The 27,525-nt window shown below is 32.8% G+C and overlaps 1 protein-coding gene across 14 annotated transcripts in view; it reads left to right on the top strand.

The window, feature by feature from the left end:
- NBEA (neurobeachin) overlaps window positions 1-27,525 on the top strand; it is a 680,715-nt gene that overhangs the window by 146,604 nt on the left and 506,586 nt on the right. For all 14 annotated transcript variants that reach the window (XM_027588285.2, XM_027588293.2, XM_027588287.2 and 11 more), the window contains exons 11-13: window positions 12,451-12,559; window positions 22,888-23,040; window positions 24,166-24,334. In XM_027588285.2, coding sequence (XP_027444086.1) covers window positions 12,451-12,559; window positions 22,888-23,040; window positions 24,166-24,334 — 431 coding nt within the window. The remainder of the gene's footprint in view (window positions 1-12,450; window positions 12,560-22,887; window positions 23,041-24,165; window positions 24,335-27,525) is intronic.

Raw genomic sequence — 27,525 nt, 5'->3', positions numbered from 1 at the left:
TTTGCTTTATCTTTGCCGCCCCCCCAAAAAAGATAATTGTTTTGTCAAAGGGGTAACTGCAAATTATTTGTTGCAGAAATTTTGGCAACCATAAGCACATCTTTAGTGAATTAGTCGCCTTAATTTTCCTCTAGTTTGTATATCCACATAGTTTCTCCTTTGATATTTCAGTCAATCTCGTCACAATCTTATTTTTCATATGAAATAGCATTCATTTCTTTTAATTTTTCTGTCTTTATATTCCTTTTGAAAGTAAGAAGAATTCTTCATTCGTTTTGATTTTATGATATAGAGTCTAAAACTAAGATAAATATTATTTGCTTTTATAAGAACTATTGTCATATGTTGATCTCTTCACCTTCAGAAGCCCAGATTTGCTAATGAAAAGTGGGTATAATACTAAGAGTCTCCCCAGTGTTGAGGCTCTTTTCCCTTACTCTTTCCTGGATGTGATGACCATTATGTACACTGAGTTGAATCTTGAAAAAAGGAATTAATAAAGCATCATCAGGAGATTCCAGTCAATTTCATACTGTAATTTTATTTGCTTTTACTTTATTTTGTTTCTAGGTCCATGGTCTTATTACCTAGGCTGACAAGTCCCAGAGCTTTTTTTCCAGCTATCTTCTATTTAGGTCCATATACCCAAACCATGTAGAAGGTATCTCAAAATCAACATGCCTTAAATAAAAATCCAAAACTTTCTTCTTTGTGTAATTTCTGTTGCTTTTGATACTTTTTTGTTTTGAAATTTTAGAATTAGTTTTAATTTTTGTGAAAGACTTCATTTTTTAGAGCATGTTTAGGTTTATAATAAAATCAAGAAGAAGATACAGAGATTTCCCATGCACTCCCTTTCCCCACACATGCATACCCTCCCCCTTAATCAGCATCACTCACCAGAATGACACATTTTTTTTACCAAGGATGAAACTAAATTGTTACAGTATAATCATTCAAAGTCTGTAGTGTATCTTAGAATTCCCTCTTGGTGTTTTACATTCTTTGGATTTGTACAAAAGTATAATGATATATACCTATAAAGTATTTGCACTTCCCTAAAAATTCTTTGTGCTCCACTTATTCATCCTTTTCCTGCTCACACTCTCCCCCTGGATACCCCTGGTCTTTTTATTGTCTCTAATAGTTTTGTCATTTCCACAGTGTCCTAGTTGAAATCATACAGTATGTAAGCTTTTCAGATTGTCTTCTTTCACTTAGTAATATGCAGTTAGGATCCCTCCATGGCTTTTCATGACTTGATGGTTCATTTCTTCTTAGCACTGAATATATATATTCCTTTGTCTATATGTAGCACAGTTTATTTATTCGTTCACCTATCGAAGGACATCTTGGTTGTTTCCAAGTTTTGGAAATTACAGACTAAAGCAGCTGCAAACATTTTGCAGGTTTTTCTGTGGATGTAAGTTTTCAACTCCTTTGGGTAGATATCAAGGAGGATGATTGCTGGTTTATATGATAAAAGTATGTTTAGTTTTGTAAAAAACCTCTCAACTGTCTTCCAAAGTGCCCATACCATTTTCTGCCTTCCACCAGCAGTGAATGAGAATTCCTGTGGCTCCATAACCTCACTAGCATTTGGTGTTGTCAGTGTTCTGGAATCTGGCCATTGTAGAAGGTGTGTAGTGGTATCTCATTGTTTTTCTTTGCATTTACCTGATGACAAGATGTGGAGCATCTTTTTATATCCTTATTTTTCATCTGTATATCTACTTCAGTGAGATGTCTGTTCAGGACTTGGGTTCATTTTTTAATCAGCTTGTTTGTTTTCTTATTGTTCAGTTTTAAGAGTTCTTTTATATTTTGGGTAACAGTCCTTTCATCAGATATGTCTTTGGCAAATATTTTCTCCGAATCTGTAGCTTGTCTTTTAATTCTCTTGATATTGTCTTTCCTGGAGAAGATTTTATTTTTAATGAAGTCCAGTTTATCAATTATTTCTTCATGGATTGTGTCTTTGATGTTTATCTAAAAAGTCATCACCATACTCAAGGTCATCTAGGTTTTTTCTTATGTTATCTTTTAGGAGTTATTTAGTTTTGCATTTTACATTTAGGTCTGTGATCCATTTTGAGTAGACTTTTGTGAGGCATGTAAGGTCTGTTTTCTAGATTTACTTTTTCATGTGGTTGACCAGTTTTTCCAGCAGCATTGTTGAAGACACTTTGCTCCATTGTATTTTCTTTGCTCATTTGTCAAAGATCAGTCGGCTCTATTTATTGGTGTCTGTTTCTGGGCTCTCTCTTCTGTTCCATCCATTGATCTATTTTTTATTCTTTCACCAATTCCACACTGTCTTGATTACTATAGCTTTATAGTAAGTCTTGAGGTTAGTAGTGTCAGTCTTCCAACTTTGTCCTTTAGTACTTTGTTGGCTATGTTTTGCCTCTTTATATAAATTTTGGAATATATTGTGACTATCCATAAAATAACTTACTGGGTTTTTGACTAATATTGCACTGAACCTATAGATCAATTTGGAAAGAACTGACATCTTGATATTTATTCCTTCTATTCATCCACCTGGAATATCTCTCCATTTATTTAGTTCATTTTTTTATATCATTCTGGAGAGTTTTATAATTTTTATCATATAGATCTTGTATATATTTTGTTAGATTTACACATAAGTATTTTTGAGGGGTGCTAAAGTAAATGGTACCGAAATTTTAATTTCAGATTCCACTTGTTCATTGTTGGTTTGTGGGAAAACAGATGACTTTTTAAATTAATCTGTATCCTGCAAGCTTGCTATAATTGCTTATTAGTTCCAAGAGGTTTTTTGTGGATTCTATTGGATTTTTCTACAGAGATAATCATGCCACCTGCAAACAAAGACAGTTTCATGTCTTCCTTACCAATTTGTATGTTTCCTTTTTTTCTTTTTTTGTCACGGTAGTAAGGACTCCCAAGTATCCTGTGGAAAAGGAGTGGTGAGAGGGGACATCGTTGCCTTGTGTCTGATCTTAGTAGGAAAGCTTTGAGTTTTTCATCATAAAGTATGATGTTAGCTGTAGGTTTTTTTTTTTTTAAGATTTTATTTATTAGAGAGCAAGAGAGCAGGAGAGAGTGAGCAAGGGAGCATAGGGTGGGTAGGGGAAGGGTGGAGGGAGAGGGAGAAGCAGGCTCCCTGTTGAGTGGGGAGCCCATCATAGGACTCATCTCGGGGCTCAATCCCAGGATCCTGAGCCAAAGGCAGATGCTTAACCGACTGAGCCACCCAGGCACCCCTAGCTATAGGGTTTTTATAGATAGTTTTTATCAAGTTGAGAAAGTTCCTTGTTTACTATGAGTTTTTATCATGAATCGTTGTTGAATTGTGTCAAATGCTTTTTCTGCGTCTATTGATATGAACATGTCATTTTTCCCTTTCAGCCTGTTGATGTGATAGATGATATTAATTGATTTTTGAATCTTGAACTAACCTTGCATACTGTGGAGAAATCCCACTTGGTTGTGTTGTATAATTCTTTTTATACTTTTTTGGATACAATTTGCTAATACTATGTTGAGGTTTTTTGCATTTATGTTCATGGGAGATACTATTCTCTAATTTTCTTACAATGTTTTTATCTGGTTTTGATTAAATTAGAGTGATGTTGGGCTCAAATAATGAGTTAGGAAGTAGTTACTCTGCTTCAACCCTCTGAAAGATATTGTAGAGAATTGGTATAATTTCTTTACATTTAAAGTGTTTGGTAGAATTCACTAGTGAACCCATCTGGGCCTGGTGCTTTCTGTTTTGGAAAATTGTTAAATATTGAGTCAGTTTCTTTAATAGATACAGGTCTGTTCAGGATGTCTTTCTTTTTGTGTGAGCTTTGACAGGTTTTTTTCTTTCAGGTAACTGGTCCTTCTCATTATGTTATCAAAACTGTGGGCATAGAATTGTTCCTTTTTGTCCTTTTAATTTCCATAGGATCTGAGGTTACATCCCTTCTTTCATTTCTGTGATTAGTATTTTGTGTCCTCTCTTTTTCTTAGACTGACTAGAGGCTTAATCAATTTTATGGATATTTTCAATGAACCAGCTTTTTTGTTCCATTGATTTTCTCTCTTGATTTCTTCTCTCAATTGCTTTCATTTATACCTTAATTATTATTATTTCTTTTTTTGTGCTTACTTTGGATTTAGTTTACTCTTTTTTTTCTAGTTTCCTAAGGTAGAAATGTAGATTATTATTTTCGATCTTTCTTCTTTTCTACAGGTGCATAATAGAGGTTTGAACACAATTCCAGTGTGTGGAGAGGTAGTTCCCTGTACCACCGTCACCACCAGACAGTTCTCTGTAACACTAGCTGGTTGTCCTACAATTTAATTCAATTCTATTACTATCTCCTTGGAGATAGTGTCAGATCCCATATGTTAAGGGCCCAGTCATAGAAGACTGGTGCTCTGACTTTAGACACCAGTCACAAGCTCAGATTATCACCTGTGCTTTTGACCAACTGACTATAGATTGGGGATTTGAACAACCCCCTCCTTGGTCTTCTGATGCCTCGTGTTACCTGGACCCGTGACAGACTGACTATCAATCAGACGTTCCTCTTTTTCTCAGCCCCCTTAGGTGGGAGAAGATGACTATAGTTGACTGTAGTTGGATATTTCCCTTCTCTAGGTTAGGCTCTTAGAATACCTCAGCAGGTTAGGATTGGTTAACTACTTTCTCCTGAGGGCAGGCCTCATTAACAGATTGCTCTGGTATATTTCAAGTTCATTTTCCTTTTCCCTGGGAAGCCTGGGAGGATTTTTCTGATATTTATATTAAGAAAACCTGGTTGATCTCCTGGAAATAAGTCATACTGTTAATGTAGAGTCCTCTGTATGACTGGAGGGGTTGAAAGCACTGAGATTCCAGCTATTTGTCAGTTACAGTTCAGTTTTCCCTACCTGGGTACTGTTTGCCACAGTGGTTTCCCACTTACGAGTCTCTGCTCTGATAACCCATGACTCCCTATAGTTTGCTGTTTGTCTCCCCAATCTTGGGGGCATCAGTTTGCCCTGTTCTTCTCCTCTCTTATTGGATCCTAGAAGAGTTGTTGATTTATCAGTCTGTTCAGCTTTATTTGATAGAATTGATGGACTCATGGATTCCAGGATTTTTACTTTCAGAACCAGAAACCTCTGTATTGCTTTGTTTTATCTCTCTCTTACTGCTGGCTTGCCCTGGATTCGAGCAGCATTACAAAAGTGTGCAGCAGAGTGAGGAAACTGAAGCACTAGCATTTTGACATCAGAAATGAAAAGAAGAGCCCCACAACCAGAAATCATTGGGGAAATCATGGAAAGGGAAGAACTTTGGAAGTGGCTCGCTAACATTATGTATGAATTCAGCTCTGAGCCGTACCTTTGTGATTCTGATCCGAATCAGAGGTCTAACCATTGCATTGAAGCAAGATAAAGAACCAAAAGTCATTCAGGTTGGAAAGGAAAAAATAGAACTATCCCTTTTACAAATGACATGATTGTCTATGTAAAAAAATTCATAAGGATTAACACACATAGAATTCTAGTAAGCAAGTTCAGAAAATTTGCAAGAGACAAGTTTCTCATGCAAAAATAAATTTTATTTCTGTGCATTAACAATGTGTAGTAGGAAACCAAATGAAAAATACCTTTAACAATAGCTTCAGAAATTTAAAAATTGAAAATATAAATGTCTAAAACATGTAAGGATCTGTGTGCTGAAATCCACAAATCGCTGATAAAAGAAATGGAAGTATTAAGTAAATGATTAGATATATTGTGCTCATGTATAGGAAGACTCAACATAGTAAAGATGTCATTGAATTGGTCTCTAGATTTAACACAATACTAATTAAAATCCTGGCTAGATTTGTTTGTTGATATATGTGAGGTGATTCTAAATTTATATGGAAAGTTAAAGTAACTAGGATAACTGAAATGACTTTGAAGAAGAAGAAAGTTGAAGGAATAATACTTCCTGGCTTTAAAACGTACTATAAACCTCTAATAATGAATATAGTGTGTGATATCAGCAAGGCAATAGACACATGTATCTCTACAACAGAATATGAGTCTAGAAATAGTCCCACATGCCTGTGGACAATTGATCTGTGGCAAAGGTACAAAATCAATCTAAGGGAGGAAGGATGGTTGTATGCCAAAAAATGGCTCGACCTAAACCTCACACCTTAAAAAAATTAACTCAAAATTAACTCTAAATGTAAAATATAAAACTGTAGAACTTTCAGAAGAAAACATATAGGAGAGAATCTTGTGATCTAGACTAGGCAACATCATTTTAGACATGACAATAAAAGCAGGTACATAAAGGACAAAAATTTGATAATTTGACTTTGACTTCATCAAAATTAAAATCTTTTAGTTTGCAAAAGATGCAGTGAAAAGACATGTTACAGACTGGAGGAAGATGGTAAAAAATCTTTACTGGACAAAGGATTATATCAAGAATATACAAAGAAGTCCCTTAAACTTTAATAGTAGGAAAACATAAAATCCAATTAAAAAAATGGGCTAAAACTTGAACAGACACTTGACCAAAGAGGATGTAAGGATGTCAAAATAGCACATGAGAAGATGTTCAGTATCATTAATGAATAGGGTAATGTATATTAAAACTAGTATAAGACACAACTACACACATAGTAGAATCACCAAAATAAAAATTACTCATGGTGCCATGTGCTGGCAAGGATGAGAAGCAACTAGAATATATTAATGGTGGGATTGCCAAGTGTTAACAGCCACTCTGGCAGTTTGGCAGTTTATTACAAAGTTAAACATACACGCTTACCTTATAATTCAGCCTCTACTCATAGGCTTGTATTTGTGAGAAATGAATGAAAACTGTGTTCACACAGAAGCCTTTATATGAATATTCATAGTAGTCCTATTCATAATTGTTGTTAACTAGATACAACTCAAATGTACACAGACTGTGGCAATCCATTTATAAAATGAAATACTATTCTTCAATTAGAGGAATAAAGTCTTGACATATACAACTACTTGGATGCATCTCAAAGGCAATATGTTGAGGTCAGAAAGACAGACTCAGAAGGTTCCATACTATATGATTCAATTTATATGACATTCTTGAAATGTCAGAACTGTAGTGATAGGTAAGAGAAGAGTAGTTATTCAAGATTATGGGAGTTGGAAGAATGTGATTGTAAAGCTGTAAGGAATAGGATAAATGAAGGTTTTCTTGGTGTGATGGAACTGTTCTGTATCTTGATTGTGGTGGGTTTATACAAATCTACATATCTTCCATTTTCAGAATTGTACACACACACACAAAAGAAAAGAAATAAGAAAAGTCAGCAGTTTTTTTTTTGCCTGATTATTTAAAAGATAATTAAAAATAATAGAAAATTCCTGTAAAGCCTGAATACCAAATAATTATTTCAGCTTTCTGTGTAGTCAGCTGTTTTAATATTTATTTTCTTTATTGGATAATTTTAGCACTTCCAGGGTATGCTTTTTAATCCTGCTTCTGTTAAATAGACTGGGCTTGGCTGAAAATGGAGCTAGCACCAGGATAAAGGACTGGCCATTGGGCCTCCCTGCGGTGGCAGCGTATTTTGATCTTGAAGGACATTAGAAGATGCATACATAGTTAAGGTCACACATGTGTCATAACCTCTCTATTTTACTTCTGAAATTTTGAACTTCTTACGTGTTAGGAAGTTACATCATGAAATTTCTAAAGTATTCATGTATCTGTGGATGACGGATGGTTACTCTAGCACGTCCACTCAATTTTCATAAAGGGTCAAGCACATGTAGAGCATTGGAAGTGGTCATTTTTCGAGTGGGATTAAATTGTAAACTAGTAGGCTTTGAGAGTTATTTCTTCTACAGTAATAGAGCCTTTTTAGTATATAGATATTGGCTATTTAGAGTTATGAATGGAGCTGATCAAAAGGCTATTTTGCTCTCAAACTATGTAAATACCGGTACTCTATACTAACATATAACTATGTCATAAGAGGTGTAGAATAAATTCCTTTGGAAGTAAAAATTTTAAAATTTTGTTTCCTATATAAGACAGATTTTGAGATATTTCAGTCACAAGTTTATAAACTTTGACTTTTTGGCTATACTATATTTTGTCAGAAATAAAATAGGCTGATGAAACATAAAATCAAAATCTGTTACCAGAAGAAGATAAAAATGTGTAATGGCCTGATTAAATTTAAAATAGGGCCTTTAAAGAATACTCTTAAATAGCCATGACAGTGGTAGCAAATTCAGTTTATAAGGCTGCCTGTCTCCTTATCAGGCTGTAAGGAAAGGTAGAAATTACCGAGAGATTTCACAGCTAAGGGCAGGCTTAGTGATTTCATGTGCTCCCAGTGTATTCCATCTGTCCTTACATTTTACTGTGCTGCATTTCACTGTTTTCCTTATTTGACTCTGCAGATAAATGTATTTTACTTATTTCGACATGTATCTCCACTTGATGTCCGAACTGATGAATGTGACAGTTTGTGTATCAGGTTCATTGCATACATAGGCAGGTAGGCCCTGTTCTTTTAAGAGCTCATCTTCAGGAATACATTGTCTACAAGTGACCGTTAAATGTACCTGGTATTAGAAACTTTGGTTTAGAGCTTTTTAATTTTGAACTGTGAAGGAATTTAACTCTTCTAACTTTTGTGAGGTTTTTTTTGCATGTGTGTCAGTAGAAATTAATTGTGTTGAGTGAGAAATTATCTTGAGTATGGACTTGAGTTGATTTCTTTTTACAGTTTTGTTCCTGCTCTGATCACTCTCATCTCAGGAAAGTTTTCTAGTCAAAGAAATAGATAGAAACAATGGTATTAGATATTATATATAATTTTAATCATCCTTTGCAAGATTTTAATGTATCTGATACCAAATTAGGCTACATAAAAGATGAAACCTTATGAAAAAAAATCAAAAGATTTTCCCCCCTTACTGGTACCTTAATCTTAATGGAACTTAATCTAGTTCTGAATTTATTCTGGCAATTACTTTGTCCATAGTATTTCTTAAGATATTAAATACATCCTTTTAAAAGGGGAGGAGATGTTGGATCTTGGGCAATCTTTAATTTTTTACATTACGAATTTCATTCTTCTCTGTATATTTAAGCAGTTCATCTAGCTGAGGTACTTGGCTTGTTTCAGTACAAAAGCAGATTGAAAAGCCAGTTTCTGTATCCTAAGAACTGCCTTTGAACTGAACTTAAGTTACATATTCAATCTCAGTCATTTCAGTTATACATTAGGTCTGTCTTTATATCTTTAAATAATCAAATACCTCAAAGATAATAAAAGTTTTAGGATCACATGACATGAGTTATCCACATTAGTTTCTTTTAAAAAATGAATAATGGACAAATTGAAATGGATAAAGTTGTATTAAAATCAAGTCAAAATCTCTATATAAATTTTAATGGAACCTAAATATAGTACATATTTTTCATTAGAAACAGAAATTAGTCATGTTCTTACATAGTTTTTAAATATTCTCAGGTATTTGTGGGCCAAGACTATGTGGTATTCTTTAATAACATGGACCAGAAAGCTCTAGAGAGGTAATAAATATGCTCAGTCATTGGAGGTATTATTATACTATTTTCTTCATTTTTCCTAAGGCCTAGCCCTTTATGAGTATGTTACTTGAAATAAATACTATTTTCTAATTTAATGGGAGCTTATTAAGAACTGGAAGATGGTAATTATTTTTAAGAATAACCCTATAGATTGTTAGTGTCATTTTCCTTAAAGGGAGACAGGATTATTAAACACCCTTAACTATTCCTGAAGTAGAATTACTACGTATAGAACATGATATGTTATAGCACTGTCTATTGAAAAGTTTAGCAATTTTACTTTAGGAGATAAAAATCAGTACACTTTTTGTCTCTCAAGTAAATTATTCCATGAAAATCTCTTTCTAAGTATTGCTATACTTTTCAAGAGAATCTTCTATGTTGTGTATACTAGTTTTGGCTGACACGGATACTTGGTTTTCAGTTATCCTATATACTTAGATCCTCTACAGATGAACTGATGTGTCTAGACAGGAAGTGGTATGTAGGAGATATAGGAATGGGCTGAAGTATCCTTTATATTTGCCTTTGTATCTAGGGGAGTTGGAAATAGGCAAGAATGGAGAGAAATTTTGTATGGCAGTACACAGAATTTTGCAAGTTTATTGTGAGCCCTGCAGCAATCCGATGCATTTTAGTTACTGGTAAGTTTGTTAAATTATGTTTGAAAATGTACCTCTTCGAAGATGGCCATCTATTTACTATTACATCCACCATGTCAAATATACCTATTTTAAAGATTTTTTTTTTGAAAAGATGTGGTATTGCTATTGCATTCAGTTTTAGGTATAAATTTAAAATACTTTTGTTAGTGAATGCATTTGACATTTCAATTGTTGTCATAGCTAAAACTGAAGTGAAATTAACTTCATATGGGTAGCATAGTCATATGTTAAGATTTTGGAATAAAATTAATATTTCTGATTTTGTAATGGAACTCCACTGTGTTTAGAAGTCTGAGTTAATTCCTTAGATGTTTGAGAAAGAGTAGTCCTTCTGACATAAAAGAATAAGAAAATCCATGGCATCCTTGTAGTTTTATGCAGTTCTACATAGGAAGGTAATTTATTGTAAGAAATATTTTTTTGCATTTTTTTCATGGACCATAGGGACCATAGGCATTTCCAGTCTTTGTTTTTGGCAGTGCTGATTTTTAGGAATTTTAGTAATCTTTCCCCCTACATCATTAACTCAAGTATAGGTAAGAATTCCATGAAAAGATTAGGATATTGTGTAATCTCTATGCAGTGGTTCTTTATTCTTCTCAAGTATTTAGGCAGAAGTATTTTGTGCAGTAGTACCTGTGCAATTATTTGTGAAGTGGCTTTTACTATTGATACAATTGATTAAAAATGGGCTAGATTCCCTAATAGCTGTTCTTCTTTACAGAAACATTAAAAAAACCCGAAGAGATTCTTTGGTAGTTGTGTTTTATTTGTAAATGTCTAACTATAGGACAAAGTAAAAGAACATCATTGCCTTGTAGTAGAAGTTTACTTTTTTGTGTGTGGTTTAAAGAAATAGGGCCAATTAATGTAATTGAATTTTAATTTCCTGTAATGAAGTACTTTATTTCCAGATATACTATATTTTTTCTAACTGATACCATGTAACCCATTAAACTATCAGTTTTTATAATAATGATAATTTTGCTATTGATTCTTTCAATGAGATTATTTCGGATTTGAACAAGAATAGCCACATTATTAGAGAAATGTGTTGTCAATTTTATTGAAACCAGAAGAACTAGAATAACTTGAGAGAATAGAATCAGTTTTGGAATTAGTGATTTTCAAGTTTTCCTCATTAACAGATTTTCTTAATTCTTTGCAGGAATGAATACTTGTGAATTTAAAATATATTTAGAAATTTGTGGTTTTACTCTTTCTTGTGAATATAAATAGGTAATTTAGGCTATATTACAAAGCACAGCAAATAGATATTTTAATTGCTGTTGAAGTTTGGCTTGTCATTTATTGTTATAAACTACAATAAGCATATACAATGAAGGAATATATATTTTCTTAATTAGGAATGCCATCATCTATTAATGCTGTTAGTTGAAAAATTTTCAGCTTAACTTTGTGAAGTAATATATTATCAAAGCTTAATTCAATGCAATCATTATTTTTTCTTTCGTTTCTTTCTTCATTCAACAGACATATCAAGTGCTTTATCTTTGTCTGACCTTTATCTTTGTGTGCTTTTATGTGTTTGTGTATACATTGTGTAATTAACTGCCACTTTCATTTCAATATTATACAGACATTTGTTTTTCTGCTCTCATGAGCTTTCCTGAGGGCATATATGGACATATTAAATAACATGTTGCATATTTCTCTGGATATTTTCTAAAAAATACAGTTTTTTTTTAAATAGGTCTAAATGAAAAGTTTATTTTAAAAACAGGTGTGTTCTTCCAAAGCAATATTGCATACCTATTTAAAATTCTCTAAGATAGTATGTTCTTCAAAAGAATATTATGATAAAAGTCTTTATTGTGGAGAATTGATTTATTTCTGGGTGTGTTTCTTATGTTAGATTTACTTGAAGCAGATAATGTACATAAGTGTAGATGAACTTCAGTGTTTGGTTTTGACATATAAAAAAAACTATGAATTTACATTTTGATTTATGATATTTAATTTTAAAGAGATGAGACTAGTTTTCTCATGCCTGTGAGAAAATATATTCCTGTACAATATAAGGTACAATGATACAATAATCATTGTCAGCAAAATAGAGATTAGATTTGAATTGCGTTGTTATCTTTTGGCATAATAAAATTCTGAAATGGAACGCTGTGTTTATAATCAACATATGATAATTACGTAATGAAATTATCTGTACTTTACATGCAGTGCTACTCTTTTGGCATTCCTGGTTGAACTACTTAAAAGTTCAGTAGCCATGCAAGAACAGATGCTGGGTGGAAAAGGCTTTTTAGTCATCGGCTACTTACTTGAAAAGGTAAGTGATATGTATTGATGGTTTTATTGTGTAGTATTCATAGCTGAACAATTGACAACCCCTAATTATATTTTTTCTATAGTTTCTCTTTTCATCGACTGCTCATTATTGTTGGCTAATTCACAAATATGTACTTTTATGTTTTGCATTTAGACTTAAGTGTAGACATTGAACTAAATTGGTTGCTATAGAAATCTGTATAATAAAGGAATTTTGAGTGAAGATAGAAACTAAAGAAATTTTTTCCCTCTGTCTTTAATCAAAGTTACAAGTATTTCCCCTTAATTCTTTTTTCTAGTTGTTTCTTTGCTATCTTTAAATTCAAACTAATTTCTTAGAAGTTTTGTCAGTTTTATTTTAAATGGACTTTTTGTTTTTGCTTAATTTTCCAATTATAAGGTAAAAAATCTTTATTTTGTAGTAAGCAAGACATTAGTTTGTGATTTTTCTCTGATTTTAATATATCTGAGTATTTAAGGTAGCATTTCTCTAATCACTATATAATATAAACAATACAAATTAGATGGATGTAATTTTCCCCATTTTGTGTCATTTGTATCTTGGTTTTTTTATGACCTTCTTTGCTTTAGTCACAATTGTACTAATTCTGGTGATGAATCCTGGGTCTTACAAGAGTTTGGTTGTATCATGTGATTTCTTTTAAAAATTAAAGGGGGAAGTTATGATACAAATATTGGCTTTTTTCTTTCTTAAGAAAATATCTGTCATCCTCATTAGCTCTCTCAAATCTATTCTTATCAGTTAACTCTAACATTCAGCTGCTCTTAAAGTGGAACTATTTGAGAAGTAATAGCCGTGAGGCCTCAAGTAAGAGGAATAAACTTATTTTTCCCTTCGGAAATAATACTGAGAAGACTTTTGGAGATAGTTTTTTCAACTCAGATTGCTCTACCTTTGAAATCCTTGTAACCTGTCTTTGCTTTGAAATAAGTATTCTTTCTTGAAGGATTGGTGATTGGGGAGTGGTAGGTTATTAAGTTATTAAGATCATTGCCAGCATTTCTTTATTGAAATAATTTTTTCAGTAACATTAAGCCTATCGTTAAGATATTTGGTTTCATGGAAAGCTATTTTTTTTCTATCTAGAGTATTAAGAATGACTTAGAAGATTTATGTTAAATTACATTTTACAAGAATTAGATATTATGAAATGCCTTTGTGATATTACTGTGCATGACAAGATCACTAATAGGAACTGCCCCTTGAATATACTTTTCATCTATTTACTGAGGGTTTATCAGCATAATTCTAATGTGAGCATTCTTTTACACTTAAAACTTAGCTTAAAATTAGAATTTTAGTGAGGGACACCTGGCTCGCCCCGTCAGTAGAGCATATGACTCTTGATCTCAGGTTCCAGGTTCAAGCCCCAAGTTAGGCATAGATATTACTTAAAAATAAAATCTTAAAAAAAAAAATTTTAAAAATTAGAAATTCAATGAAAAGACTTTAAATCAAATAAAAGGACATATTATATTCAGTTTTTCCTCTTTATCATCATTAATATCCTTAAAATTATATTGACAAGTTAGGTATAAAATATTATCTCATTTTGGTTTTAATTTGCATTTTTGGAAAATTAGAATAAGATTGGACATATTTTCATATGTATTTATAGTACATCCACTTTTTCTCTTTTGTGGAGTAATTTTTCATGTCTTTTGCCAGTTTGTTCAATTTCCTTTCAAGACCCCCACTCCTAGGCAACCTGAAATCTACTTTTCACTCTGATTTGGTGTACTCTAGATATTTCATATAAATGAGATAATATATTTGTGTTTTTACATCTTATTTCATATACCATAATGTGTACAAGATTTCATCCATGTGGTAGCATATATCAGTACTTTGTTCCTTTTAATGGCTGAAAAGTATTCCATTGTATGTACATAACACATTTTGTTTATCCAGATGTCAATAGACATTTGTGATTTTTTCACCTTGGGTGTTATGAGTAATGCTTCTATGAATGTTCATGTACAAGTTTTTGTGTGGACGTATATTTTTTCTTCTTCGGTAGATACCTATCTATGAATTGCTTTGCTCTGGGTCCTACCGTAATTCTATGTTTAACCAGTTGAGACACTGCCAAACTGTTTTCCAAAGTGGCTCCACTATTTTACATTTTCGTCAGCAGTGTATTAGGTTTCTAATTTTTTCACATCCTTGCCAACATTTGTCAATTGTCTTTTTTATTCTGGCTTATCCTAGTGGGTGTGAAATGGCATATCATTTTTTATTTATAATTCTGTCTAATCATGTTGAGTATCTTTTCATGTGCTTATTGGCTATTTGTATATTTTCTTTGGAGAAATGTCTGTTTAGAAATTTTGCCCATTAAAAAAATTGTGATATTTTCTTTTCATTATTGAATTGTAGCAATTTTTTATTCTGTATACTAATCTTCATTTGATAATATGATTTGCAAAGATAGTCTTACATTCTGTAGATCATGTTTTAATTTACATTTCATTGATGACAAATTAAGTTGAACATTTCATACATTTATTATCTTTTAGTAGTTACCCTCTTTTGGTAAATACCTGTTCAAAGTGTTTGCCCTTCTTCATTTGAATTGTCTATCATTTTCTTATTGATTTGTGGAAATTCTGTTCATATCACAGATATGAGAACTTTGTTGGATATGTATCACTTCCTCTGTGGCCTGTTTTTTTATTCTCTTAATGACCTTTTTGATGAATGGAAGTCCTTAATTTTAATATAGGTCACCATTTCATTTTCTATGATTATCCCATTTTAGATCCTAATGTATCCCAATGCCACGAAACTGTTCTATGTTTTCTTCCCTAAAACAAAATTTTACCTTTCACATTTAGATTTACAATCCATCTGGAATTGGATTTTGTATATGGCATGAGGCATAAGGGTCTCAAAGTTCTTTTTTAACCCTCAAATATGTAGCTAGCTGGCCTGGTACTGTTTATTGAAGATAACTTCCCACTGCATCACAATTTGATATTTGCCATAAATTCGATAACCATGTATAAATGGGATCATTTCCAGAATTGATCTATTGTGGGTTTTTCTCTTTGAGGCAGTACAACACTATCTTAATTTATATGCCTTTTTAGTATATTTTGATATCTCATAGTGTGTCATCTAGTCTTATTCTTCTTCAAGATTGCTTTGGCTGTTCTTGGGTTTTGGCATTAATACACGTGTGCTTGTCAATTTCCACCAAAAATGCTAGTATTTTCATTGTATTGATATCTTTCATTGTATTATATTATACTGATATTGATATCGAACCTTCCAATTCATACATTTAGTATGTCCTTCTATTTAGTTAGGTCTCTTTTGTAGTTTTCTATATAGAAAATTTTCAGTCTTTTTGCTAAATTTGTTTCTAGATAACGAGGTTTTTCAAATGTTAGGTTTTTTTAATTTGTCATGGAAACATAGAAATATAATTGGTGTTTATACTGACCTTTTATATACCAATACCAATATTACTCTTCTTCTATTAATTCTAGTAGTTTGTTGATTTTTCAAAAACATTTCTTTGTAGAAAATCTCATTATCGGAGAATGGCAGTTTTATTTTTTCCTTTCCAATATTTATTCTTTTTATGTTTTTTCCCTTGATATTCCACTAAGACTTCCAGTATAGCGCTGAACAGAAGTTGTAATAGTGAGCATCCCTATCTTATTCCACATATCATGTGCAAAGCTTCCAGTAATTAGCCACTAAGTATGGCATATGCTGTAGATTACTTTTAGTAGATTTTTAAATCAAATTAAGAAACTGTCTACTACAAGTTTGCTTAGAGTTTTATCATAAACAGGTGCTGAGTTTTATCAAACACTTTTTCTGTATTACTTGAGATAATTAATGAGGTTTCTTCAAATTTTTCTTAGTTTAGTGAACTACATATAATTGAATTTGATGTGTTAAACCACCCTTATATTCCTGGAATCCTATTTAGTCTTAGATCTATCCTTATTCCAATCAGCCTTTTTTCCTTAAAATGGCTCATGTCAGTGTCACCAGTAGTCTTATAGTCTTACATTTTAAGGTTCTCAGTTTTCATCTTATTTGGCCTGTTAACGTTCAGTTGTGAAAGTTTTTCCCTCTTGAAATGCTTTCTTCAGTTGTATTTTGTGACAGTATTTTTCTTTTTCTTCCTACTACCTTGGTTTCCTGTTTTATTCCCTCCTACTAGTGCCTCCTCTTCTTTCTAAATGTTAAAGACTGATTTTCCTCTCAAATCTTTCATCCCTCAATTTTCTCTTACTTAATAGCATTGCCATTCACCAAGTACTTCAGACCAAAAATGTTAATCCTTTTTGACTCTTTTCACACACTAAATCCATATCCTGCTAATTATGTTGTCTTGGTATCAAGACATACCCAGAATGAATGACTGCTTCCTACTTACTACCTTACTCCTTTCTGTGTCACATTGATAGCATCTTATTTCAAACAATCATCCCCTTTCACTATTGGTTATCCACAATCTGTTTTTCACTTGCAGTCAGACTAGTCTTCCCACGATGTATCAGATCTCACTGCTCCATCCTTCCAGAGTAAACTCACAATTCTCTTACCTTTGATGTCATCTCTTACTGTCCTCCTCCTTACTGTCTCTGTTGCAGACACACTGGCCATGCAAAGGCCTCTTCGCCTTTCCCTTAAAAACTAAAGTGATAAGCATGACTCCATCTCAGGACGTTTGCCTTTTCCCATTGCTTTCATCATTCTTTCTGTAGGTATCCAATATGGCTTAATTCTACACTTCATTTAGGATTTTGCTTATGACACCTTATCAGAGAAGTCTTCTCTTATCACTCTAAATAGAATAGTACCCCTTCTTCCATAACCATCACTATCTCCCTACTCTGCTCATTTTTTACAACACAATTCTAACTTCTTTTTTACCTGTTTATTTTCTGCCTCTTTTCACTGGAATGTAAGCTTCAGCTTCATGAAAGCAGGGACAGTATCTTTTTTATTCTCACCTTATTGCTATGTCTTCAGCATCTAAAGAAAGAGTGCCAGCCTTAATAAATATTTGTTGGATTTAATTGAATAAGTGAAAAAGCATTTGCATGCTTATCTGATTACCTCAAAGAATATGTTTTTCACCTTCCCAGATGAATATTCACACTTTTATTTTTAAACATCAATTGCTGGGTGAATAGTATAGATAATAAAGGTTCCATTTTTATTTTATCATCAACAAATAAAAGCTAATGGTTAACTGTCACTTAGCTTTATCTCCTTGTCTGAGAAGGTATAACTTAGTTATCAAGGAAGGTAGTCTAATGTTAAGAGGCTTTCTTATTCATCACATTTAGACTATCTCATGAACAACTTTTGAGGTACTTTGTTTTGTTTTGTTTTGCCAAAATATGAGTTTGAAGGAAACTTAGAGGTTGTCTGATGTAGTCAATATTTTTGGTTGGTGTTAATTTAAAAAAATTGAATCAAAGTAGCTTAAACATTTAGGAAATATGCTTGCTAGGTGGGAAACATATAGCACACTCAAACTTGGTTATTGAAAAGAGTTTAATGCAAGGCTCTTAAAAAAATTGTGAGCATTGTTAAGGGAAATCAGGAAGGTTTGCAGAGGTGAGAAGAGTTGAGTATTTATCATAACTCAAAAAGAAAGTTATTGTAGTTCTAGGAGAAATTGTACCTGACTACAGTATGGTCTTCAGTAAAAGAATATAGTGTATTGGCCTGAAGGGGTGAAACCAGAGTCCCCCCAACTTCATTTTCTTCCTGTCCTTTAATTTCCTGCTGGTGTCTGTAACTAGTCAAACCCAAAGGAAGCCAATAGCCAGGGGAGCTTCCCAAGCACAGAAATAGGATGGGGAAAGTTGGGGAGTAGAGCAGTATGGCCAGTAAAACATGTCCATTAATGTGGGCTTTAGGGTTTGGGTGTCTGAGTCTCAATTATGTCATCAAGGACCCAGGGTTTTTCTGTATGTCTGTTCTGCCTCCTAGACTCTGCCTCCTAGACACATGATTTTATTTGCCGCTATAGCTACTATCCTTTGTGGTCCTAAGAAGGTTGCCAGGTTGACTTAGTGCTATAGGCTTTCACATCCAGGTGGGGGGTAGACAGAAGAGCTCCGTTCTCCCAATTACTGGACAACATCCTTCCCTCCAATTTGATTGCTCAGGTTAGGTCTTGACCTACTTTGAATTATTTGCTGCCATGAAAATTTTGATGAATCACTGTCTACCTGTCTCCCCCACACAAGAGCAACACATAAGTGATTCATATTGGATTAGGCTTTTGGAGTTCAATTTTGGTGTCCTGGAAAGAGTAAAATGGATGTTGAGGATTTATGATGTACCTCTACTAATTATTTCCCACAATTTACTTGATAATATAATGTATGTTTTATATATAGAGAATGGTTTCTGCAATAAAAATGAACATTTCTGGTGGTCCATTCCACTGTGGGCTGCTCTAAGTGTGAGAAAGACCTCTTTTTACCGAATAGCAACTTTTCCCTATAACATTCATTGCTCCTATTTGATTTAGTTACTTCTGGAGTGGATGTTACAATTGTTTTTTCCTAGCTTCTGAAATTCTATTTCCAGATATGTTCCATCACAATTCATATAGCACTTATTGTACAGATTATGACTTCAGTCATCACACAAAAGTAATATTTAGTTTAAATTTCAGAGCATGCATTTTACAGATTTGTAACTATCAATTATACAAGTATAACTGTTTTTAAAATCCCTTTACTTGAGAAATGAAAGCAAATATAAAAATAAAAAATATTTTAAAGCAATCATTCAAACTAAACACATTAAAACAGAGTTGGATATCTTCTTTTATCTTCTCTTAATCTATGTGTTGTCTTATCTGTTCTATTCTTACTCTGTTCTTGAATTTGACATGAATTCAGTTAAACATCTGCTGAGGATTATGGCAGGTACCAGACAGAAAAAAAAGATGAATAAGATAGTATCTTCTTTTATTACAGGAAAGAAAGATATATGAATAATTAACAGTAATGCAAGGCAGAAGGAAGAAATACTACTTAGTGGTAAAGGTAACATGCTATTGAAGGGAACTTTCATTTTCTGCCTGGTAGGATTTTTGAGTAGACCAATAAAAAACCACAAGTTTAGAAAGATATTTCCTAAAGATCAATTTTAGAATAAAAACTACCACCCAGGAGCTTAATTGCTATAAAAAAAACTGACACTTTTTTTTTAGTAATGTGGAAGGAAGGCCTCATGTGATGCTTCCAGCGTATCTTTTTATAACACAGAGCAAGTTAAAAACTTGTTTTCAAAATATGAATTACTTCCTCAAATGAATATGTTCATAATGGCCAATCTGATTTTATATTGCTTTAGTATTCTTTATAAACACATGACAATTTAATTTTTTTTTATTTTTTATTTATTTATTTTTTTAGGTGATACAATCCTTTAACTTTTTATTGTTATGTTAATCACCATACACTGCATCATTAGTTTTTGATGTAGTGTTCCATGATTCATTGTTTGTGCATAACACCCAGTGCTCCACGCAGAACGTGCCCTCTTTAATACCCATCACCAGGCTAACCCATCCCCCCACCCCCTCCCCTCTAGAACCCTCAGTTTGTTTTTCAGAGTCCATCGTCTCTCATGGTTCGTCTCCCCCTCCGATTTACTCCCCTTCATTCTTCCCCTCCTGCTATCTTCTTCTTTTTTCTTTTTCTTAACATATATTGCATTATTTGTTTCAGAGGTACAGATCTGTGATGATTCAACAGTCTTGCACAATTCACAGTGCTCACCATAGCACATACCCTCCCCACTGTCTATCACCCAGCCACCCATCCCTCCTACCCCCCCACCACTCCAGCAACCCTCAGTTTGTTCCCTGAGATTAAGAATTCCTCATATCAGTGAGGTCATATGATACATGTCTTGTTACATATTTTACTTTTTTATGTTATTATATGTCCCTGTCTTCTCCTCCCTTAGAATTTAAGTTCTGTGAGGGCAGGGCTTCTTCAGTTTTGTTAACTGTTCTTTCCACAGTTTCAAGGAGCGTCCCTGGCGAATAGTAAGTACCCTGTATATGACTAAATGAAAAGTACTGAATCTGCCTTTAAGTAAAGGAAATGGATGCAAGGGTTTTACAAGTTGAGGGAACCTCGTAGAGAAAGCAGATGAAGCAAACTGATGTTGTGTAGGCAGAATTGACCCAAATAAATATTTTGTTTGGCTCAATGAAAAGTTTTCTAGTAATGAATTTTATTTCCTTTAGGTACCTTGGGCAGTTCTCACTACTCATTATTGTCTCCTACCCTAAATGCATACATTGTTAACTATTTGAATATTGTAATCATATGAGTTTGTGGCCCCTTGTGTAAAAGTGTGAAATGCATGGCATGCTTATGTCAAAGTTATTGAGCTGCCCTTGTTAAGTAGACCATATGGGAAGTAAAATTGCTAAGACAATTGCTAAGACTAAATTGTCTTTAGACCTAAACTATCCCATAATGATACTTGGACTTCAGTCAGTGGATAATGGAGAGAAAGATGTGATGTGACATGTGCTCTGGGGTTGAGTGGTAGGTGGTTCTTTATCCTAGGGAGGATCAAAAAGGATCACTAGATGAGGAAGAAAAGATTTGTATAGTAAGATATATTTTTGACATTTGACTTAGATTATTGGCTTTTAAAGAACAGTATTTCCTCTATAATATTTTCATCTGAAATTATACTCTTAAGGTGGTATTTTCCAGTCAAAATATAATGCAAGCCTCATATGTAATTTATTTTATTTTATTATGTTATGTTAATCACCATACATTACATCATTAGTTTTTGATGTAGTGTTCCATGATTCATTGTTTGCGTATAACACCCAGTGCTCCATTCAATACGTGCCCTCCTTAATACCCATCACCAGGCTAACCTATCCCGCCACGCTCTTCCCTCTAGAACCCTCAGTTTGTTTCTCAGAGTCCATAGTCTCTCATGGTTCGCGTCCCCCTCCCATTCCCCCCCTTCGTTTTTCCCTTCCTACTATCTTCTTCTTCTTTAACATATAATGTATTATTTGTTTCAGAGGTACAAGTCTGTGATTCAACAGTCTTGCACAATTCACAGTGCTTACCATACCACATACCCTTCCCAATGTCTATCGCCCAGCCGCCCCATCCCTCCCACCCCCCACCACTCCAGCAACCCTCAGTTTGTTATTTAGAAATTTCTAGTAAAACATAGCCAGTGAAATTAATTTTAATAATGTATATTATTTAACCTTGTATATCCTAAATTTTATCACTTCAACATATACTCAATTAAAAATTATAAGAGATATTTTGCATTATTTTTTATTCTAAATCTTCAAAATCCTGTCTATACATATTTATAACATTTATCACCTAGGACTAGCCACATTTCAAGGGCTCAGTAGCTACACATGACTAGGGGCTACTGTATTATACAATGCGGCTTCAAGGTTTGGTTTGAATTTTGGAAGGTCTGTCATTTATCTAAATAGCATTGGTAGTAGGTTATGTATTGGTGATGGCAGTTGAAAATCTTGATGGGAGGTTTAGCATAGAGATATTGTTCTATGAAGCTGTGGAAGCATAAGATATCATCTAGAGAGAATGATTTTATGGAAAAAAGCCAAATAAATAAGTTTCAGCTGTTCCCATCTTTTAAGCAAAGGGCATTGGGGAGTAGTAATCTGAGGGTCATGAAAGCCAAAAGGGACAGTACTTCCAGGAAAGTGAGATTTGCTTTTCATATACCATGGCTAGGTTGAAAGGTTTATGCTGAGTAAGATGCATGCCATTTGCCCATGTGCAACTCATTTGTGACTTTATATAAAGAAAGGATTCAGTGGAATGGTGGAGTCAATTTATTTGCCCGTTGGTTTGGATCTCGGGAAAGCACTTCTCTTTCGCAGTATCTTGTGTGTGTGTGTGTGCTCATGATAATTAATTTTATTCCATTAAAATTTCCTTTGAGATCTCTTCTTTAGTCAATTTATAGAAAAATAGGTTGAAACCATTTTTTATTCATAACTTATTTTATTTCTTTAGTTTGCTTTGAAAGTGGCATTATTTAACCTGATGTTCTGGAAAGGGCTTCAGGTAACAAACTGTCATTCAGAAAATTACCTTAAAATTTTACGTTTCTGAATATAATTAAATTTTGGATAGCAAAGGAAATATATAGTTCTATATTTAAATTATTAGGTATGGCATTTGAAAAATTCATACATAATTATTGTAAGTCAGCAATCTTAAAATTTGATATTCTGGATATTTTTAGCTTGATAATCTTTTCTTTTTCTTTAGTCATCAAGAGTTCATATAACTAGAGCTGTCCTGGAGCAATTTTTATCCTTTGCAAAATACCTTGATGGTTTATCTCATGGAGCACCTTTGCTAAAGCAGCTTTGTGATCACATTTTATTCAACCCAGCCATCTGGATACATACACCTGCAAAGGTATAAATTTCATTCTCATTCATTTTATTTTAGTGTAATGTTAATAAATTATAGTTATGGATCTAAACTATGCAGTAGAAAGCATTTGGATTTTTTTCAGCATATTTTATAGTCAACCTGAAACAGTTTTATTACCAGAATCAGCAATCAAAATATTAAATATGTAAATATTAAAATAAATGAAACTGTAATTTAAGCTTGATATAATAACTGCATTCTGAAGTTAGTAGTTGTGATTCATATCTTTCCAAGAAGGGATTTGGTACACTGATTATTAAGACTAAGAAAAGAGAAAATAATAGGTAACTAATTATATAATGATAATTATAATCATTGTGACTGTAAAACTGCTTATATTGTGAATATAGAGTTTATATCATGATTGTAAATATTATTTGTTTTAAAATAAATATATACATTGTTTTTTATATATTAACATAAAATTTTTATTATTTTGCATACCTAAATTTAAAATCAGTAATGAGGGACATCCTTCATAAATGTGAGCTGCCTTTTACAGTTCTCAAATTTTCCACATAACTTTGGTTAAATTATATAGGGTCTGACTTCTATTATTGTTTAGCATGTTAATTGTGGTGCTAAACTCAAACTTTGTTCACTTTTTAAGCAAGATGTTTGACTTGTCATCTACTTATAGCGTTAGATTCTGATACTGTGGCAATGGGTTAAGAAAATTTGGAATTATGTGAACTTTTAGGATATAAGACTGTGTATATTTTTCCCAAATATGATATAGCTGACTAATGTTAGTTCTGTTCTTCTGAGCTGCTGAAATGTACTTTGATAAAGGGCTTTAGTCTAGATAACTTTTTAAATAATTTGCTCTACCTGTCAGTTACTTTTGATCAATTAACTCATTTAAAATTATTTCATTGTTAATAGCTACAGATTACCTTTATTAAAATAAGTTTTATTAGAATGTGTTGGCTATGGATTATTTTCTTTTAAAAATATAAATAATATTTAATAAATAGTTATTTTTAACCTCATAATAAATGGTTCTTTCTTCATCTTTACTAATTTGCATTTAAATTAGAATATATATTAATAATATAAACACTTGAGGCATTTAAAATTTAACGCTCTGTTAATATTCTGTATTAGGTTCAGCTTTCCCTGTACACTTACTTGTCTGCTGAATTTATTGGAACTGCTACCATTTACACCACCATACGCAGAGTAGGAACAGTATTACAGCTAATGCACACATTAAAATATTACTACTGGGTCATTAATCCTGCTGACAGTAGCGGCATTACACCTAAAGGATTAGGTAAGTACAACACTACCACTACATTCATTGTACTACTACTGTTTTATATCCTGAGTATTGTTATAGGAAATATCACTGAACTATTATCTTTCTTATATAGTAGCCTTGTTATATTGAGAAGTTTTTGTGGTAGAGAAGTTTATAGTTCTGAAATACTAAGTTATTTTTGGAATGAAGGAAGGTAAGAATAAAATTCTGCCTTTTAGCCTATATGCTTGTTGTGGCTCAGGAAAATATATTCATAATATTAAAAATCAGATGAAGTGCTAAGTGAAAGAAGTCAAGCAGAGAAAGTCAATTATCATATGGTTTCACTTATTTGTGGAACATGAGGAATAGCATGGAGGACATTAGGAGAAGGAAGGGACAAATGAAGGGGGGGAAATCGGAGGGGGAGATGAACCATGAGAGACTATGGACTCTGAGAAACAAACTGAGGGTTCTAGAGGGGAGGGTGGTGGGGGAATGGGTCAGCCTGGTGATGGGTATTAAAGAGGGCATGGGTTGCGTGGAGCCCTGGGTGTTATATGAAAGCAATGAATCATGGAACACTGCATCAAAAACTAATGATGTATGGTGACTAACGACATAATAAAATAAAATTAAAAGATAAAGATGAAAGAAGAAAAAAAAAATCAGATAAAGTTGATCATGGCCAGTGTGTTCTAATACAATTGTTTCAAACCTTTGAGATAGTTACCTTTCTTTATATTTTTTCCCCAAACTTCACCCTTTATTCTAAGTATAGTAGAAAGTAATTTAATACTTCATTTTGTTGCTTAAAAAATATTGCCAGGGCACCTGGGTGGCTCAGTCAGTTGAGCATAGGTCTCTTGGTTTCAGCTCAGGTTGTGGTCTGGGGTCTTGAGATTGGACCCCACCTCTGGCTCCATGCTCAGCGCGGAGTCTGCTTGGGATTCTCTCCTTCTCTCTGTGCCTCTCTCCCAGCTCGTGTGCATGCACATGTGTGTGCGCACTTTCTTTTTCTCTAGAATAAAATAAATAAAATCTTTGAAAAAATAAAAATAAAAAATATTGCCAATTTTCCTAATTATGTAAAAATGCATACTCATCATAGAAAATAAAATGATATAGAAGAAAAATATTATTCATAACCCAACCCCAGGAATAAGAACTGTTATGTTCTTATTGTGTATGTTTTTCCACTAATTTTCATTGCATTAAATGTGTGAAATATTTAAACTCTTTTACAGAATTGAGATTTTCTTGATTTTTTTTGTTATCGTCTTGACTCTACATAGTAATCTAAAAGAATGTACCATTTACAAGTTTCTAAAATTTTGATTCAATAAATAACGCAGTGATCTATTCCTTTGTATATAATCATTTACTTCCATTTTTGATTTGTTTAAAATTACTGAGACTAATTACTGTGTTGTATGTGAGAGTGCTTTTCTCAGCATACTAACAATAGCGTTGAAAATTATTGTTTTGTAAAAATCTTTTTAATAAGGCAAAATAACATTTCACTATTTTAATTTTCATTTATTAGCTTATGTCTTTTATTGACAGGACTTTAAAAATTGTGTTATTTGCATGCAATCTCTTATATATAATTCTGTCATTCATGGCTTTTTCTATTGCTTTTAATCTTGATAATGCCTAAAATTTACTGAATGTTCACCATGAGTTTGAATCTACGCTAAGCATCCTGTTAATTTTGTTTAATCATTTCTATATAATGTAATTATATATGCATAGGCATGTTTACACACACATTGGACTATATAACTTTGCTGTCAGTATCACTGTTATTTTGTAGGTTAGGAAACAAAGTTGGTACAAAGTAACAGAACTAAAATTTGAATCATGTCTTTGTGACTCAGAGCCCTTCTCAAACACTACACTCTGATAGAGTTTTCTTTACCCCAAACAAATCATATATTCATACTTATTAATTTCTGCTTCAGAAAACTAATTTCTAATTTACAGAAAGTTGCAAGAGTTATACAAAGAATTATCATAACCCCCGCCATGATTCCCAGTATTTTATATTTTACCACATACACTTTATCATGTATATATAGTCATATATACATGCACATATTTTTATCTGAATAAATTGAGAATAAATTGTAGATGTGATACCATATTACCTTAAATATTTTACTGTTTATTTCCTAAAAGGCATAGTCTTAGATAACCAAGGGCAACCATTAAAATCAAGTAATTAACATTAATACATGGATCATCTAATCCAAAGATTGCATTAAATTTCACCAATTATTCCAATAATATCCTTTCCAGAAAAAAAAAAAATCTTTTTTTTCTCTCTGAATCCCAGCCGAGGATTGTATATTGCATTTAGTTGCCTTGTCACTTTAATATTCTTCAATATAGAATGATTTTTTTTTAGTATTTCTTTGTCTTCCATGACCTTGATATTTTTGAAGAATACAGACAAATTACTTTTTAGAATGTCTCCTAATTTGGATTTGTTTGATATTTGCTCATGATGATCCAGGTTTTTCATTTTTGATTGGAATCACATAGAAGTCATACCAATTCTGTCACATTTATCACGTCAAGAGGCACATGACTTGGAGTTGTCTTATTACTGGAGAAGTTGCCTTTGATCATTTGATTAATGTGGTGTCTGCCAGGGTTCTTCATTATAAAATTACTGCTTTCTCTTTTGGAATAATAAGTATTTGGTGAAGAAATACATTGAGACTATGTAAATATCCTGTTCTTCAACAAACCTTTGCTTACTGGTTTTGGTTCATCAATGACTTGTCATAATTGATCTTTACTGTGATTGCTGCTAAATGACCGTATTTTCTAAGACATTTACTAGTTTGAATTCTACTACAAGAAGGAACTTGTTTTTTCTCTTCCATTTATTTGTTCATTTTATATCAGCATAAATTTCATGGATTTCTACTTCATCCTATTTATTATATCAGTAGTTGGTACATTTTCTCTGCAAGGGGCCACACAGAAATGTTTTAGGCTTAGGGAGCCATAAGGGCTCTGTTACAAGTAGTCAACTCTGCCAGTGTATAGCCGAAACAGACATAGACAGTATGTGAATGAATAGATATGGTTTGTTTCAGTGAAACTTGAAAAATGTTAAGGCTTAATGGATTTAGCCCAGCGACTATCCCCTGGGTTGTATCATTATTTATTGGATGTTAAGGTTGTCCCAGATTTGGCTTGTAGGAGACCTT

This window comes from Zalophus californianus, chromosome 3, assembly GCF_009762305.2.
Source record: "Zalophus californianus isolate mZalCal1 chromosome 3, mZalCal1.pri.v2, whole genome shotgun sequence".
In the NCBI taxonomy this organism is placed as follows: Eukaryota; Metazoa; Chordata; class Mammalia; order Carnivora; family Otariidae; genus Zalophus; species Zalophus californianus.
The sequence above is the reverse complement of the archived record's forward strand: the minus strand, read 5'-3'. Positions and strand labels throughout refer to the sequence as shown.